This window comes from Mytilus galloprovincialis, chromosome 4, assembly GCF_965363235.1.
Source record: "Mytilus galloprovincialis chromosome 4, xbMytGall1.hap1.1, whole genome shotgun sequence".
Lineage (NCBI taxonomy): Eukaryota > Metazoa > Mollusca > Bivalvia > Mytilida > Mytilidae > Mytilus > Mytilus galloprovincialis.
The window spans coordinates 1,082,238-1,100,549 of record NC_134841.1 but is presented as its reverse complement, the minus strand read 5'-3'; the positions used below and the strand labels follow the sequence as shown (position 1 = coordinate 1,100,549).

The following is an 18,312-nucleotide window of genomic DNA, read 5'->3' as shown; positions in this document are numbered from 1 at the left end:
TTGGGCACTGGTAGGCAAAGTGTCCTTCAGCGTTGCAATAGAAGCACTTGTCGCTCTTCTTTCCACCGTAGTATTCGGACTGGGAGTAGACATTCTGGGAATTGTTGGAAGATCTGCCTTTAAATGAGTCTTCTGAATATGATGGGCCAGGCCTACGAAAAAGATCATTATTACCCTTGTCATTACTAAACTCATTATTTCGGCTGTACGGACTGGTCCTCTGCTTGTCACGCGCCTTGTCTCTGCGTTTGGCCTTAGCTCTAGTTTCTGCCTGACGCAACTTGGTGGCATCTTCTGAATTTTCTGTAAGCGGGTCGTCCATGTACTCCTCGACGACATCCCACCCGTACTTGTCGGCGATCCTTATTATCTTATTACGCTCTTTCAGAGCCTTTTCCGAATCCCCCAGCGACTTTAAAGCGGCTTCCAAGGAACCTCTCTCGATAAGCGATTTTGTCTTGAAGATTTCGTCAAGGCGGAGAGAATTGAAGGAATGCTGCTTGCTGTTTCCTTCAAACTTGAATTTTTGGGTGTGGGTTGCGGGACGATTGGTGTTTTCAAATGCTTGAGTACTTAGCTTATGATCAATTTCGGAAACAATCTCCTTTTTCTGTCTGGATAATGCTGCATCTAGCTTTGTTGAAAATAAGGAAAGCGCATCCTCTGGAGAAAAATGCTCTTCAGATCTAGGGACTGCTCGACTAGGCGTATCTCGAACGTCAGGTTCGTGCGAAAAATCTTCTTCGTCACTCATGGCTGCGTTGATGTTTAAATATAACTGTAGAACTCGCTTTGGTGTTTTCTCGATAATTAGAAAAAGGCGCCAAAATAATTATATAAAGGTCTAGAACCGAATTACTTCTTATTACGCAAAGAAAGTAAATACAATTATTTTATTAAATAAGAAATATTATTACAATCTGTTCTCTCAGAAACACATAATACATTAAATTTTTATATATCTAGCGCATGCCAGGTCTTTTAAAATTTCCAACTGCACAGGTTGGTATGTACTCAGAGTAATTTTTGAGTGTACATACATTACAGACATTTTTGTCCATTTGTTATGATGAAATTTTAGCCCGTTTAGGAATTCCTGTTATCCTTTTAATTTTTTGGTTTGAGCTCTATATAGGACAGATGATAATTGCCATGATAAACCGTTAGTCGTGCATGTTATTTGCGTTTATTGCTTACTCATTGCAAGAATTATCTTCATTTAAATTAGGTGAATCAAAATTGTTTTGCTCGTCGATAGTCGACATGTTGATTATGTAAAAGTTGACACAATCTCGGACAGGGAATCCGTATCTTCTTCTTCTTCTTCCATATGTATATCCTTCCAATTATGGAACACCTCCTCAACAGTATTATCCAGACGGGAGTTAATTAAAACTTATATAGTATGCAGTGGCTAAGTTTTCCACAAATAAGTTAAAAAATCTAGATTCACTGTACACGGATAAAATCTAAAATATTTAAGGACTGATTAAAAGGTAAAAATATCTAGGCCTTATCAATATTTAACAGTTTATTAGATTTCACTCTACATATACACATATGTACATAACAGGAAGCTTAACACAAAAATTTATGATAAAAGAGATGATTTTTCGTTTCCTATCGTTAATTACCCATTTTTAGATGGTGACGTTCCCTTGTCACCATCTTACGGTGTTTATATATCTCAACTTGTACGATTCGCTCGTGTATGTAACAACGTATTAGATTTTAGCGAGAGAAATTTATGTATTACTGAAAAATTATTACAACAGGGTTTTCGATATCACAAACTAGTCAAAACATTTACTAAATTTTATCATCGGTATAAGGAAATATTTAAAAAAAAAAAAAACAAAAAAAAAAAACAGTTGTTGGCATGACACGGGTTATGTTCTTCTCATATATTTTATGATAGTATGATACTAAACCCCTAACGGGAGGAATCGTGCCTGATATTCATATGCTAAGACATAATCTTTCAATCAGTTTATTTGAGGTCCGGAGCTGGCATGTCAGTTAACTGCTAGTAGTCTGTCACAGTGTTATTTATGTATTATTGTCATTTTATTTATTTTCTTTTGTTATATCTTCTGACATCGGACTCGGACTTCTCTTGAACTGAATCTTAATGTGCGTATTGTTATGCGTTTACTTTTCTACATTGACTAGAGGTATAGGAGAGGGTTGAGATCTCATAAACATGTTTAACCCCGCCGCAATTTTGCGCCTGTCCCAAGCCAGGAGCCTCTGGCCTTTGTTAGTCTTGTATGATTTTTAATTTTAGTTTCTTGTGTATAATTCGGAGTTTAGTATGACGTCCATTATCACTGTACTAGTATACATATTTATTAAAGGGTCAGCTGAAGGACGCCTACGGTTGCGGGAGTTTCTTGCTACATTGAAGACCCAATAGAGGCCTTTGGCTGTTATCTGCTCTATGCAGCTATGGTTGGGTTGTTGTCGCTTTGACACATTCCCCATTTCCTTTCTCAATTTTATAATGTTCATTTCATATCTTTCCTTATTTCACTGAATGTATTGTCTATACATATTTAACTATACAGATCTTATTTTCCCTGTAATTTCCATACACGCTGAGAATATAGTCTATTACACATGTCCGTAGATAATCTTTGAATTTTGTCCAGTTCAGTCCTATTTCTAAGCAATGGCAGTAGAAAAGAGCTGTCGACAATAAGTCGTATTTTTAGGTCCATCTTGTAACCTGTAACTTGTATTCCATATCTTCCTCAAATAAAGAAGCACCTCAATCAATGAGTATTCCCCCATCATTTGGCCCCTATAAGTTACGTGAAAATAATAAGAAATATTTTTTCTCAATTTAATTGCCAAGAAGTTACTCCAAAGAACACGGTAGGTATAGTGTCCGGCTAGGATCGAGGTTTTTCGAGTGATTCGGTTCATTTTTTTCGGTTGTGGTTCGGGCTTTTTCGAGTGATAACACATGCGATACGTTCAACATGTTCAATTAACTGCTATTTCGTAATTATAATAGTTTTTTTTACATTACTTCTCATCTTATATTGAATACTTTTCATGTTTCAATCAACAAAATTTAAAGAAGCACAATGTCCTTGTACTTTAACCAAAAATTTAGTGTTTGTTAGTGTCTGGGATTATTCGAAAGCAACTGTGAAATCGTCCAGGTTTTTAGACAAATGGTTCGGGTTTTTACAGAAAAATTGAATAAGAAAAAGGGTATTCTAGACTTAAAAAATGACGTTTCTAGTTTATGCCGGTAATTTAATGAATGAAACTATTATTTATTCTCAAAAACATAATGCTACATTGATCAAAACTAACGTTTTTGAATTTAATGCAAGTTTTCTTTTCGGAAATCGTTCTACCACAAATTTTCAGTATTAAATTAGGAATTATTAGATCCTTTATAAAAGGTATTTAGAAAAAAAAGTGCAGGAGACTGATAATCTTTTAAACTTCATTTCATGGTGCTTTTGTTAGTTTAAACATATTTATAGATAGTTGATTGGGAAACAAGTTATTGCAACTTCAAAGTAAATAAAAAAATCGTGGTGAACCATGGAGTGTTTATACGGGACGTATTATGGTACCCCGTTGTCAATTCGTCCATCGTCAGCATGTCGGACAAAAACTCAAAAACGTTGTGACAATTTACATAAAACTTTGGTGAATTGTCTATTGAGGTATCATCCCTTTCAGTTTGTTTTTTTTAGAAATTATTGATTATTGTAAAAGTTAAGTTTTTGAAATTGAGAAATTAATTATAGGCGTCATAACGAGTGAGGATAGATATCGCTTTTTATCAACTGAGTTATTTAATTTCAATAGAGCCTTTAATACGGTTAACACTCTCATAGCGTAAATACAAACTAAAAATTCCGAGAATCGTTGTTCTAGCAATTTACACATCGTCATAACCTTTGAAGGTCATCAATGACCTAACAAATAGCCAGTGAAAATGCCGTAATATCGTCTTATGATGATGTACAAGGTGTCAGACCACCAATTAAAATTCCCTATCTGTTCTACCAAATTTTGCAATTTTAACAGATTTCTAAATATCTTACCCTAAGTTTAACTTCCTAGAAACCATGTACATGTATCATCTTTCTACATGCCAATACCGTTAAAGCCTTCTTAGAAAAAAACTGACCTTCGAATAGAGGTAATCCAAAAATAACCCCTGGTTTTCTCGAAATCTTTAATTAGTATACCGTGGAGCGCAATAATACTCATAGACAAGTAAATTTTGGCTCAAAATGGTCTAAATATATTTCTATTTCACCAACAGTTTGATTTTTGAAACTTTGTTGGTTAGTTTAATTAAGCAAGGACATCTAAATCACTATTTAATGTCAGAGTAGAGCTACTTTTACATAGGTTCTACATTGGAGGGAGTAATTGGTGGTGTGACACCAGCAGATCAAATTAAAAAATAATTAAAAAAAACATGAATGAAAAATAAAAAAAAAAACACAGACACAATTAAATCCGCTCCATCTTTATTCCAATAGACAAAACATTTGAATTAGATTTTATACATAATAAACAATGAAATGAAGAATAAAAAAAATGCTATGTAATAAAACACATTCTGCTAATGGAGGCCAGACCCCCACCCCAACATAAAAAAAAAACATGAACGAAAAATATAAAAAAAAATCATAGACACAATTAATCCGCTCGGTTTTTATTCCAATAGACAAAAACATTTGAATTAGATTTTATACATAATAAACAATGAAATAAAGAATAAAAAAAATGCTATGTAATAAAACACATTCTGCTAATGGAGGCCAGACCCCCACCCCAACATAAAAAAAAACATGAACGAAAAACATAAAAAAAATCATAGACACAATTAATCCGCTCGGTTTTTATTTCAATAGACAAAAACATTTGAATTAGATTTTATACATAATAAACAATGAAATGAATAACTCATCAGTAATACGAATATCTGTATGTAAGTCTCAATCCAAATTTTATATGCGTACATTATATTGTTGACATCAAGAATATGTACTGTACATGAAAGTTATAAAATATGACAAACAGCAAAATATATAAAAATTAACGAATGTTTATAACATAGAAGTGTTACAACACCATTATCAAAGTGACAAATGCATTGCTTCATGCTTGGAAAAGTACTTAATTTGAAAATTTATTATTTTTAATCGTAAATACACTGACAAAAATTAAAGCATTTTAAACTACAGACAATTTGTATAATCACTCAAAAAATTGGACACACTCGAAAAAGCCCGGACTGCTTTCGAAAAAAACGAACATAAATAAATGAATTTAGTCTCAAAATGGCGTTTTCAATGCAAGAATAAGAATTTTAAATTTGTAAAGTTTCTGTATTTCTTAGGATATATAGATTTCATGTATGCATTTGCTTCAACATTATCAGTGTTATATGTATAAAAATGACTTTATTCTGTATTTTGGAATTAAGGCGAAGTGTACGTAATTGCACGCCTCTAGCGGAAAATGGGATTAAAAACGTTCGTCGTTAGTTACGCAAGTTATCTCCCTTACTCCAAGAAAGGACACACGAAAGAGAAACTACTTTCTGCGGTCTATAATGAATCCAACAAGCACTCCTATGCTGTCTTAAACCTCATAGAAATTATCTAAATAACTCCAATTAGAAATCACAGCATTCTGTACGTTGTTCTGTGTGCAGCCTGACTTAAAAACATTGTTTTTTTGTTTGTTTTAGACGCTAGGAGAAGGCATTTCGTGTTTATGATATCAACAGAAAGAAAAAACGCCTCACAACAAAATTATAAACAAATAAACAAATAAACATGTAACAATTTTTCTTCTATTGATATCAAATTAATTAAAATGAAACCTGAATTGACCCAACAATATCGTTTTAAAAAGCCGTAGTCTTGAACGGAAAACACAGTACTCAACGTAAAGTTTTATAATAGGTTACAAATAATTAATGAAAGACGTGTGAATTTAATTGTTTACTAGTAATTAAAAAGACGTTGAAATGTTCGTATTTTGTGCAATTGAAAATTTAAGGACATGATTTATATTCATATTAGAAATCAGACGATACCAAGAGAATAATTTGACCACTAGTGCAACACTTACAGGTCGGAAGAACAAAGACGGAAAACAAACAAAAAATTAACAAATTAGGCCCCAAAAATTATTCAGTAACTTAAAAGTTGTCTCACTCTAACATTTATCTTAAAAGTAAGTAAAAATTATGTCATTCAACTCCCAGTTTCAACTTTTTCTACATGTGCAGAAAAACAGGTGTCTTCTATTCCGTCCGCAATTTATGGGAAAACTAAATCTAAATTTAGAACCATATTGAAATTGAAAGTACACATGTAAGATAAAATATAACATGTCATTTCTTCTTTCACAAATTCCAATTTCGAAGAGATATATAGCAAAATCTGTTTTCTTTTATTGTGCCTGTGTGCATCATTCAAAATTAGAGAATGTAATTTTGAAGTATCAAGTCTCAATTCAGGATTATGAATGAATAGAATATAGAATTACGGGGGGGGGGGGGGGGGGGCGGGGTAGGACCTTTATCGGAACTCCGGGATCGGGTGTTTTTAAGCTCGGGATTTCGGGATTGACCCTTTCGGGATCCAGGAATTCTATTTCCGAATTTCGGGTAGTCGGGATTTAAATTTTTTTTTAATTCAGTACCTCGGGATGTCGTGTTTTTAAGCCCGGGATTTCGGGATCTGGATCCCTCCGTCCCTCCTCCCTCTATTATGGTTAAAGAAAAGAGGTCAGGGAAGTTTTGTAATACTTGTAACTGTAATTTAATATTTAGTGGAATGAGAGGTGAAATGTGTTCAGACATTATTACATTTCTATTTTTTTTTAAATTTAACCCAAGTTTACTGTAAGGGGTGTTTATCGACCTCGATGATTATCCATGAGGATTTCGCACTCGGTCAGCTCTAGGTTTTCCCCTAGTTCATGATCATACAAGGATTGAGAAGCCTGTGGTTTACTATATTAGTCTTATAATATGAGACTTTGGAGTTCATATAATTTACATTCAACGTTTTTTATCGAATATTTCAAGGCTTTTTGACTATCAATGTTGACCCCCCCCCCCAAAATTGATTGGATAAAATGAATGGATTACCGCCCCTATTTCAAACTTAAGTCCTATAAACTGACTGGTATTCGAATTTGTTAAAAGAAAAAATTGGTATCTCTCATATTGATTCAATACCGTAATGCCGAAAAACAATCATTTGTTTCCGCGAATTCCGTACAGCTAGAAATATATTCCAGAGTTTCAATTTGAGTAACTCGAATAATTCAAGCCCTTTTCATGTCCGATTTTCTCCCACAAGAAATGTAGCATTCGTACATTAGCTGAATAATACGACTGAATTATTCGGGTTACAATTTGTGTAAATCCCGAATGCACATAAAAGTAAAGGTCCAGCCCGACTTTCGGGAAAGGACTGTTGTAGATTTCAGATTGATTTCCAGAAATAAAAATGTTTCACGCAAATATTCGTCTTCAGACGTGTAAAGTACAACGGTTACTAACCGGTCTGGATTGTGATAAAAAGAAGCGCATGAAATGCATAAAATATATAATGTCGTGGGTCAGGAATGTGTTGAATTATAGAGATGCTTATGCGGCACAAAGATAAGATTAATTTACCTAAATGTACTAAGAATTACCACACAACTTAAATTTACTTAAATATTGATTTGTTATCCTGTGCCAGACAGATGGCTGATATTCTGAAAAGAGACCTTGATGAAATGAAGTTTTATGGGAACAAAGATTTTGAAAACACGTCGCAGTGTTCAGATTTTAACAAAAATAAGGCACCAAGGTCGAAAATAGTTCTAGTTCATAATGAAGAAAATGTTAACCGTTTTCTAGCTTGGCGATCTCTGCACGCACCCGAATATAATAGACAAATACAATACAATAGTACACAAAACGTAACATAAAGAACTAAAGACCGAGCAACACGAACTCCAACAAAACGGTATATATTTCATACAAGTATAGAACTATATGAAGCGTCGTAACTGCAATCGGAACAACTCGGCCTTTCTGGTTGCACGAAGAAATAACCTCGTATGCATTAGGCGGAGGAATCATTGTCCGGAAAAGTTTCCGATTCGATTCAAAATTATATTTTTTCGACTGGACTGGTACATTTTTTTTACCACTACTGATTTAACTTGCTCCTGTCCGGAAAATTTTCCGATCCGATTGAATTTTATATTTTTTCGACTGGAATGGTACAAATTTTTTACCATAACTTATTTACTTTGCTCCTTCTTTCGCGCCAAAATATTTGGCAGAGTTAAAGTTCTTGATTACTGTGATATGTGACAAAATTATAGCGCCACCTGGAGGATAGAACTTCTTTGTGTCGCGGATCACTACAATTCCGGCCAACAATTTAAGAAGAATTTCTCCGTAGTGCATACGAGGCTATTGTACTGCGTAGCGAGAATGGCCGAGTAGTTACGATTGGTCGTAACTGTTGCGGCGACGTCAATAACGTTGTCGTTGTTTTTTTGTTTTTTTACACTCAAGATTCAACTTTAACAGGGTATAGCTTGAAAAGTAGCACGGTTGCTAAGGACTTTCTTTGCACCAATCGATTCCTCAGACTTTTTAGAATCGTCTCATAAATTTAAAACAAAATCGATTGTCTAATATAATAGAAAATCTTGGAAATGTAACAATTCCTGCCGAATTTCACGATTTTCCCTATATATCCTTTGTAATTTTGGTGTATGATGCTGTTAACTTCAACAGCTCGTATCTCAAAAACGAAAACGGTTACCCCCATTTTTTATTTTATTTTCCGATTTATTTTTACAAGCAGAATCTACATGTAAAATTTTTAAAAAATCCATTGTGTAGTTTAATTACGTACACTTCGCCTTAAAGCATTTTAAGGCTTATTTTACCTTTTTTAACGAAAAATAATGTCGGGTTAATAATATCTTTCTATAGCAAATACTATTATACATAATATAACTTTGTATATCAAAGACAAGCGTCTATATCCCGTCTTGTTAGAGATGAAGTCTGTTTGTTTTCATTTTTGTTCATATTCACTCGAAAAAAGTGGTCACACTCGAAAAAGCCCGATCAAATCACCCGAAAAACCACGACCCTAGGGTCATTTCGGGGCCTTTAAGCTGACTATGCGGTATGGGCTTTTCTAATTGTAGATGGCAGTACGGTGACTTATACTTGTGAATTTCTGTGGCATTTGGTCTCTTGTTGAGAGTTGTCCCATTGACTCATTGTTACCGTGAAGAAGGACCCCTATTTCAAAGAGAAATTGGAACTCAGTGTTTTAAAACGCAAATATTTCTAGGTTTAATAAAATTGATATGTTTCATACATTTATTTTAAGCAACTTTAATTTATGCTCTTTCATAATATGAACTCAACATTGTTCCTACCCAACTTCAAAGTTATTAGAGGGTCGAATAAATGCCTTATTGTTTAGGTAGTAAAACACGGACCACACATACAGGATCATCTAAGTTTCACTTGTTTTTTTTTTTTGTGTTTATTTTGTGTCACTTATTGTGTTTTTTTCATCTTCTTTTGTTTCACTAATTTTTCTGTGCAATCTATACAAATATTGAAATATTGTAGTATGTATGCATTACCTATTGTCGATCGTGAGCTCAGTGTTTTCTGCTCCCTGATCGGGTTGTTGTCTAGTCGTCACATTCCCCGTTTCCATTCCGTCAATATTATCTTATGTAATATTGTATTGTTACATATGTTCTATGGAAAAAACTTCATAAGTCAATTTGACTTATGTCTCATACAATTTGTGTTTATTCAGATACAATATGTTTATCTTAACTAGAAATAAATAGGCTGGAGTTAAGACAGAACTTCAGTATGTCTAAGACTACTACATGCATCAACTCTACCCCTAACCTAGGGCAGTGGTGTAACATTACGAAATAGTAATCAGTACACTTTTAACATCCATTGGATTTAGAGTAAAGACGTCATAAACATGTTTTAAAGTCTAAAATATCAACCTTGATAGCGCTTCATTTTTTTAAAACCTATAGACGCGAACAACTACCAATTTTTGCATGTAAATTAGTTTGCTATGTTTTAATATATTGCTTTGGTAGACCGATTTTGTATAAACTTGTTTTTACATTGTAAAATATCATTATCAATAAGATCCATGTTGTTTCATCTTCAGTAAGATTTATTAAGCGAGGAAAATGCACAAGCCTTCCACATCATTAAACATGTTTGGTCTATTTCTTGGCCGACTTGTTCACGGACTATTCAGTCTCAAGGTCTCTCAAAACTTTACTACGTGTACAAATAAGACATTTTATCGGTTGAATTGACATGTATGTGCATCTCTATAGATTTAGATTATGGTAACAAAACATATTGTACAATTATTGAAATCTAAGTTTTTTTTCTTCTAAATCTTAAACAATTTAAATCAGCCGACTGTATTAAATGCAAGTCATTGCTACTTATAAACTGTGACAGGTATATGCATGGGAGAGTCATGCATCAGTATTCAGAATCTAATTTAAATGTCTTTCTTAGTACATTTATACCTAAAAAAAAAAGAAGAGAAAACATAATATATATTGCATATTATATAACAATTTCACATTTGGTTTCAACTGGTTTCCTTTGATAAATATAGCGCCAAAATTATTAACAAATAAGAAAAATAAGCTGATTTATTTGTCTTGTAATTTATCAAACAACCAACAATAATCCATTTACCCCCTCCCCCCCAATAAAATGAAAATAGACAATAAGGGGAAAACGTGATGTCAACAGCGGTGGATGTCTTATTCTGTCAGCTTCTATATGGAAAAGCTAAACAATAAATATTGTCATATGGAATTAATGGTTATGTACTGAATGATATGTTTTTTAGGGTGAAATGATGAGCAGTATTTGACTATGAAATTATGCTAATAAAAGTAACTTTGAGCTCTGATATTGAGGAACGCACAAAACATAGTTTACAGACAGCATACACAGAGGACGACAACATCCATCTATATGTTCGAAAAGTTAAGTCTATCCACTTCTACCACCCAACACAGGTGGAAATGTTTGGTTATGAAGGCACCGATGGTGCAGATTCTATTGTACAATCTCTTGATTTCACGTATTATGTTACTAGCTACTGGGTGGAAGACGACTAAAGCCTATGGAACCATAACACTAGAGAACTTCATAAAACACCCAAGCACCAGACAGGCACTCAAGGAAAATTGAAGAAAATAGTCGAGGCATCCCACCTTAATGAATGCCAATTCAAAATAAAATAGTTTTCTTGTTTGAATTGTTTTACATTGTCATATCGGGGCCTTTCATAGCTGACTACGCGGTATGGGCTTTGCTCATTGTTGAAGGTCGTACGGTGACATATAGTTGTTAATTTCTGTGTCATTTTGGTCTCTTGTAGACAGTTGTCTCATTGGCAATCATACCACATCTTCTTTTTTATATTAAGTAATATCATGCATCACAAAGACTAGAGGGTACTTTAATATAAAAAAATATCATATAATCCACCCACTGTTAATATAAAAAAGTATTGATAAATGTGTGATGAATGGTATATAATTATGCTTAAATGATTTGTTTAAGATTTAGGTTTACATACACCAGAGCATTGAGTGTGAAAAGCAAACAATTAAAATAATAAACTAGAGGGTAGTCACTTATAAAGAAACTGATATTTGACAGTATAGGGTAATATACAGCTGAAAAATTGTGACAAGAAATAGAATAACGGAATGTCAATTTACACATTATCAATAATATGAAAATCATTTGACATACATTATTCAACCGTGCCGAGTTGCGTCTATTTAACAATTTTTAAAATTCCGTAATGAATAATGGATATTTTCGTTTTTCAACTATTGATATAAAAAATATGGATATTTAGTACAATAGCCATTGAGAAAACTACAATATATCCATTAAAGTTCAAATGAAGTGAATGTTAGCAGTTTTGAGCAATCGTTTGGCATTCAAAAAGGAGAAACAAAGATGCATTTACGTACAGGAACAAATTACAACACCAGCGACATAATACCGGCGTTACACATCAGCGTATAGCTCCGACGTTCGCCGGGCGTGTCACCAGTAAAAAATCTTATCGCACCGCGGGTAAATTATCACGTTGTGATTGGTTTAAAACCGTCACGTGGTGACCCCCTGTAGGGGGCTTGTAAATTTCATAGGGGGTTCATGACGCGTTAATAGTGATCTGTTAATTTTGTTGTGTTTCGTTGTTTATTTTTTCAACAAAATGCAGCAGAAAATTTCCGCGTGCGATAAATTCTTTATACGGTTAACTACTGACCCCGTACGGATCCATAGAGGGTGAATAAAATCCATAGGGGATTTGGCCTCCGGCCTCACCCCTATGGATTTTACTAACCCTCTTTGGATCCGTAAGGGATCAGTAGTGAACAATATAACTTATAATGTACGCTGCCATTACGCTGGTAATATTGGATACTTCCAACCTGTCAATCATATCTGTAACGTGTGCACAACGAGCTTTAAGCGTGTATTGGGCGTACGAGAAGCGTACCTAAGCATTTATCGGACGTTCAAAAAACGTATGGTTGCGTATGCCTGGCGTTTGTCTAACGTATATGGAATGCACGCTACGAGGGAAAAACAATTTTTGGACGTATTTGAGACGCGTCCTGGTCGTGTCTTGGACGTATTTGAGACGCGTTCTGGTCGTGTCTTGGACGTTATATTATGGGTGTTTGTAACAAACACACGCGCATACGTTTTTAATTAGTTAAAGTTGAACGATCTTGAAGCGTATACAACGTGCCTTATCTGTAGCGCGTTGAACGCGCTTGCAGCGTATGTATAACGTGCGTGTAGCGTATAGGTATACGCTAGACACACGCTTCAATTGAATGAAATTTTTAATGCTGTATAAAAATTTTTACGAGTCGTAGCGTTCACCAAGCGTATACCTTTGTATTTCGACGTACTTCAAACTTATGCAACTGGCGTGCAACTAACGTATTCCGACTGTCAATTTTCTCTGTACGTTTGGTGCACGCCGGTCTATACGCCAATGTGTGACGCCGGCATAAGGCGATAACAACATTGTCATCAAAGTTAACACATTGTCATTAAAGTTAACACACTGTCATCAAAGTTAACTTTAGCTCTTAAGGCGGATAACAACATTGTCATCAAAGTTAACATACTGTCATCAAAGTTAACATACTGTCATTAAAGTTAACATACTGCCATCAACGTTTACATACTGTCATCAAAGTTAACTTGAGCTCTTAAGGCGGATAACAACATTGTCATCAAAGATAACATACATCTTGAGCCCTTATTTTTATGGATTGTTTCTATTTTCTTTGAAGTGTTCATTTCATGAAGAAAGTCGTGTTTTTTTTCTCAGTATTTGAGATTAAGTATGATGTATCAACAGGTTAAAAGTATCACGAAGAGAAGTTTCCTTCTCAGATAAAAAAAAAAAAAATTAACAACAACAAAAAACGTTTGCCCGCTTACAATAAAACAATGAATTTTCATTTGTCATTTATAAAGTCATTTGGGGTATATTAATAGTTTATGATATGTAAAGTAAAGATCAACTAGTTTTCGACTATCCACATAACGACTTTAAGAACTTTAAACTTTTGAAATCAATATTACATAAGACTAAGTAATATAAAGACGGATGATTGTTTTCCTGTAACCATTTTATGCACCAAAAATTCTACTTTCTTTTAACAGTAGGTGGTCACACATGATTTGAGTTTGTTTAAATGGTTAAAACACTTTCGGTGTTGAATAATGCCTAGATTAAAGGAACTGTCCTTTTAACCATAATAAGATTTGTGTGGCGACAATTCATGTCTCAGGTATAGTCTTCATTAACTGTATGTATTAATACAGCTGACATTTGTTCTATATATGAATTGCTGTTTGTAGATTTCTCATCTACGTTTACCCTATACATTGTATATCACTATATACAAAATCAAATAACCATCGACCTATAATATATCAATAATTCACAGTTTTAAAACTTGATGCATTTCAAAGATAAAGTTTTAGATTTTAAAATCATACAAAACTAACATTTTGAAGATAAAAATTTAAAATCACAAAAGAATAAAGGAACACTATATATCGACAATCATTCCTGAGAATGATAAACTATAAAAACTTTTATTTAACAAATTTTTAAGTCCATCATTGTTAAACCATTATACCTCAGTCCGTCAGTCAAATGTAATACCACTGTACCTCCGTCCGTCAGTCAATTTAAAGTTATACTATATTGTACCTTCGTCCGTCAGTCAATTTAAAGTAATACCACTGTACCTCCGTCCGTCAGACATTATAAAGTTATACTATATTGTACCTGCGTTCGTCAGTCAATTTAAAGTAATACCACTGTACCTCCGTCCGTCAGACATTATAAAGTTATACTATATTGTACCTGCGTTCGTCAGTCAATTTAAAGTAATACCACTGTACCTCCGTCCGTCAGACATAATAATGTTATACTATATTGTACCTGCGTTCGTCAGTCAATTTAAAGTAATACCACTGTACCAACGTCCGTCAGACAATATAAAGTAATATCAATGTCATTTAAAGCAATATCAATGTACTTTCCGTCCGTCAGGACATATAATGTTGTATCATTATACCGTAGTATGATTTTTCTATATTTACAAATAACGAAATTGTTGTGCTTTTCATTCCACAGATTATTAGCCAGTCAATAGTTTCAAAGATTATTGCCCAGGTTAATAGTTTTATCATTATTTTCCCCGAACTTTTTCATACTTATTTTTCATTGGACAATAATAACGTCATTATCGATTTTGCTTGGATTATCTTCGTGACACATTTTTAAAAGATGTCGTCGTCTTCAAAAACTGTGATTGCTTTGGTGCACAATACTTTAGTTTATCTAGCAGAATTCATTATATGCACGGGAATTTTTACACAAGTAATCCTAGTCTTGATTACAGTTAATTAAATATTTACAAATACAACATGGACTATAAAAATGTGCATGTTTATGTAACATTTTCATTTTCTTTCAGATGATGTTTGTAGACTTTTTGGAAAATTGGTTTGTTCGGTAAAATAAAACACTTATTGACTGAATATATTGGTAGCAGCAAGTTTATAGTCCCTTTGATACTAACTTTTTCCCTCGGCTTTGACTTGAGCAATAGTTGGTATCTCAGGGATAACAAACTTGCCATTACCCCTATAACCAGTCAATAGATGTTTACTATTGTACCTCCGACCGTCAGACCATACAAAGTTATACTATTGTACCTCCGTCCGTACTTCCTTCTGTCATCCAATTTAAAGTTTTACTGTTGTACCACCATTTTTCACTCATTTCAAAGTAATACCACTGTACCTCCGTCCGTCAGACTACAAAGAGTAATACGTTATTGTACCTCCGTCCGTCAGACTACAAAGAGTAATACGTTATTGTACCTCCGTCCGTCAGTCAGTTTTATAGTATACCTCTGTACCTCCGTCCGTCAAACGATTTAATGTTATAATATTGTACCTTCGTCCGTCTGTCAATTCAAAGTTATAACATTGTACCTTTGTCCGTCTGTCAATTTAAAGTTACACTTTTGTACTTTTTTCCGTCCGTCAATTTAAAGTTATACCACTGTACCTCCGTCAGTCAGTCAATTTAAATTTATACCATTACCACTGTACCTCCGTCCGGCATATCATATAAGGTTATACTATATTGGACATCCGTCCGTCAGTCAATTTAAAGTTATACCACTGTTCCTCCGTCCGTCAGACCATCTAAAGTAAAACTATATTGTTCATCCGCCCGTCTGTCAATGATTTAATGTTTTACAATTATACCTCCGTCCGTCAATCCATTCATTATTATTCCATTTGTACATCCGTCCGTCAGTTTATTTAATGTTATACTATTGTACCTCCGTCCGTCAGTCCATTCATTAGTAATCCATTTATGCATCCGTCCGTCAGTCCATTTAATATTATACCATTTGTACATCCGTCCGTCAGTCCATTTGAATATTTAACCATTTGTACATCCGTCCGTCAGTCCATTTAATATTATACCATTTGTACATCTGTCCTTTAGTTCAATTAATTTATTACAAATGTACCATTGTACCTCCGTCCATCAGTCCATTCATTATTATATCATTGTACATCCTTCCGTCAGTTCATTTAATATTATACCATTTGTACATCCGTCCGTCAGTCCATTTGAATATTATACCATTTGTACATCCGTCTGTCAGTCAATTTAATAGTATACCATTTTTACATCCGTCCGTCAGTCCATTTAATATTATACCATTTGTACATCCGTCCGTCAGTTCATTTAATATAATACCATTTGAACATCCGTCCGTCAGTCCATTTAATATTATACCATTTGTACATCCGTCCTTTAGTTCATTTAATTTATTACAAATGTACCATTGTACATCCTTCCGTCAGTTCATTTGGTGCTTTACCATTGTACATCCTTCCGTCAGTTCATTTAGTGCTTTACCATTGTACATCCTTCCGTCAGTTCATTTGGTGCTTTACCATTGTACATCCTTCCGTCAGTTCATTCTATGCTATACTGCCACCAACCGCCACTCTATTATATTTGATATCTTGTTTTTTTGGCTAATTTCTTATCATTCTTAATTGAAATAAAAGATGTTGGGAAACGTCTCATGATACTTAAATTGCTTTATTGGAAATTCTATAAAAATGCAATAAGTAGATGTGGTATGATTGCCAATGATGTGGATTACAGCAACAATATTAATATATCAATCACTCTTAGAAAGCAAATCCCATATATTCAGCTTGAAAATAACTCGATATAACAAAAAGTTGTAACTTGAAACCCTAAAAACGAAAAAAACTAAAAATCTAATTTTGCTCAATGTTAAACACAACGAAAATCATTCGTACATTAAGAATGAGATGGAGTTAGGCCTATAGCAATGGTCAAAGCAAATTCCATATAGTCAGCTTTGAAATAACTCGATATAACAAAAAAATGAGACCCTACAAACGAATTAAACTAAAAAACTAATTTTGCACAATGTTAAACACAACGAAAATCATTCGTACATTAAGAATGAGATGGAGTTGAAAGTTTTATAATGAGCGCTCAAACCTCTGCTTAACATGACACAATGGTATACTAGCACAATATAAGCACACGGATATGGATAGTAAACTGCACATTGCTAGAAGACAAATAAATAGCCATGCCAACGTTAAAAAACGTTAATAATGTAATACAAATAGACAGTAAATACGAAAATGATTGGCAAAATATGGATAAACGCAATTTTAATCTGCTATTAACCGAGTCCCTGTGATACAGGTGTCGGTTTTGGCAGATAGTAAATCCGCTATCATTCCGAATACTAGTATAAAATGTGTCTGTTTACAGAGTCAATTATTAAAGTCAATTACTAAATATTGTTATGAAGATGTAATAGTTTCCTTCAAACTAGCCTGAGGATATGACAATTAATCTTTAAAATTTACCTTTTTACTTCTGTTTGTCCACATCCTTACACTTGTTGTTTTATAAGATCTCAAGTGACCAAACAACTCTATGAACAAATGTTATCGTTCACACAGTAAAGATGGACAACAATTTTTAAGCTCAAGTGGACTGTGCTTAACTATTTCGTAAAAGGGCAAAATTTGAATGCTAAAAATGAAATGACAATCTTAGACCAGAGACATAGTTCAATGTAGATAAGATATCTCTGGTAGTAAACAAACTATGATAAGCCATTTACGAAGATAACGTATAAGGTATGACCTTACATTAATTATCATTAAATCCTTCATCGTACGTATAAGAAATATTATTCAATACAAGCACTGAAACCTTAATTAATTTGCTTAACATATGACGGTACTTATAAACCAAATTGTATTAGATATGGTAGTTTACATTCCAAAGACTATAATTATTTCTGCATACAATACGTACAATCTTTCACAAGTCATTTTGACTGTGCGTATAAAACCTTATGTGATATTCTACACTGACCGCATTATGTACAACTCAAGTGTGTGACTTTACTTTGACAGCATTAGTGTGTTTAAGCCTTATGGGTGACTCTACACTGACAATATTAATGTATAAGACTTTTGTATGACTCTACTCTGACCGTATTTATGTTTACTCCTTATGTGTGACTCTACATTGACCGTTTTGATGTATAAGTCTG

The 18,312-nt window shown here is 33.7% G+C and overlaps 2 protein-coding genes across 5 annotated transcripts in view; one reads left to right on the top strand and one right to left on the bottom strand.

Annotated features, from left to right (window-relative positions):
• Nucleotides 1-10,568, bottom strand: part of LOC143071084 (N-alpha-acetyltransferase 35, NatC auxiliary subunit-like) — an 88,135-nt gene extending 77,567 nt beyond the window's left edge. For 3 of the 4 annotated variants that reach the window (XM_076245162.1, XM_076245165.1, XM_076245166.1), the window contains exon 1: nt 1,198-1,304. In XM_076245162.1, the coding sequence (XP_076101277.1) occupies nt 1,198-1,265 (68 nt within the window). In that variant the 5' untranslated portion in view covers nt 1,266-1,304. Of the gene's footprint in view, nt 1-1,197; nt 1,305-10,527 lie in introns of those variants that run through there. The other variant, XM_076245163.1, reaches the window with a different exon arrangement.
• A 3,370-nt stretch (nt 10,569-13,938) lies between these two features.
• Nucleotides 13,939-18,312, top strand: part of LOC143071085 (solute carrier family 23 member 2-like) — a 73,538-nt gene continuing 69,164 nt past the window's right edge. The window contains exon 1 of the mRNA XM_076245170.1: nt 13,939-13,959. The gene's annotated coding sequence lies outside the window, so the exon portion shown is untranslated. The remainder of the gene's footprint in view (nt 13,960-18,312) is intronic.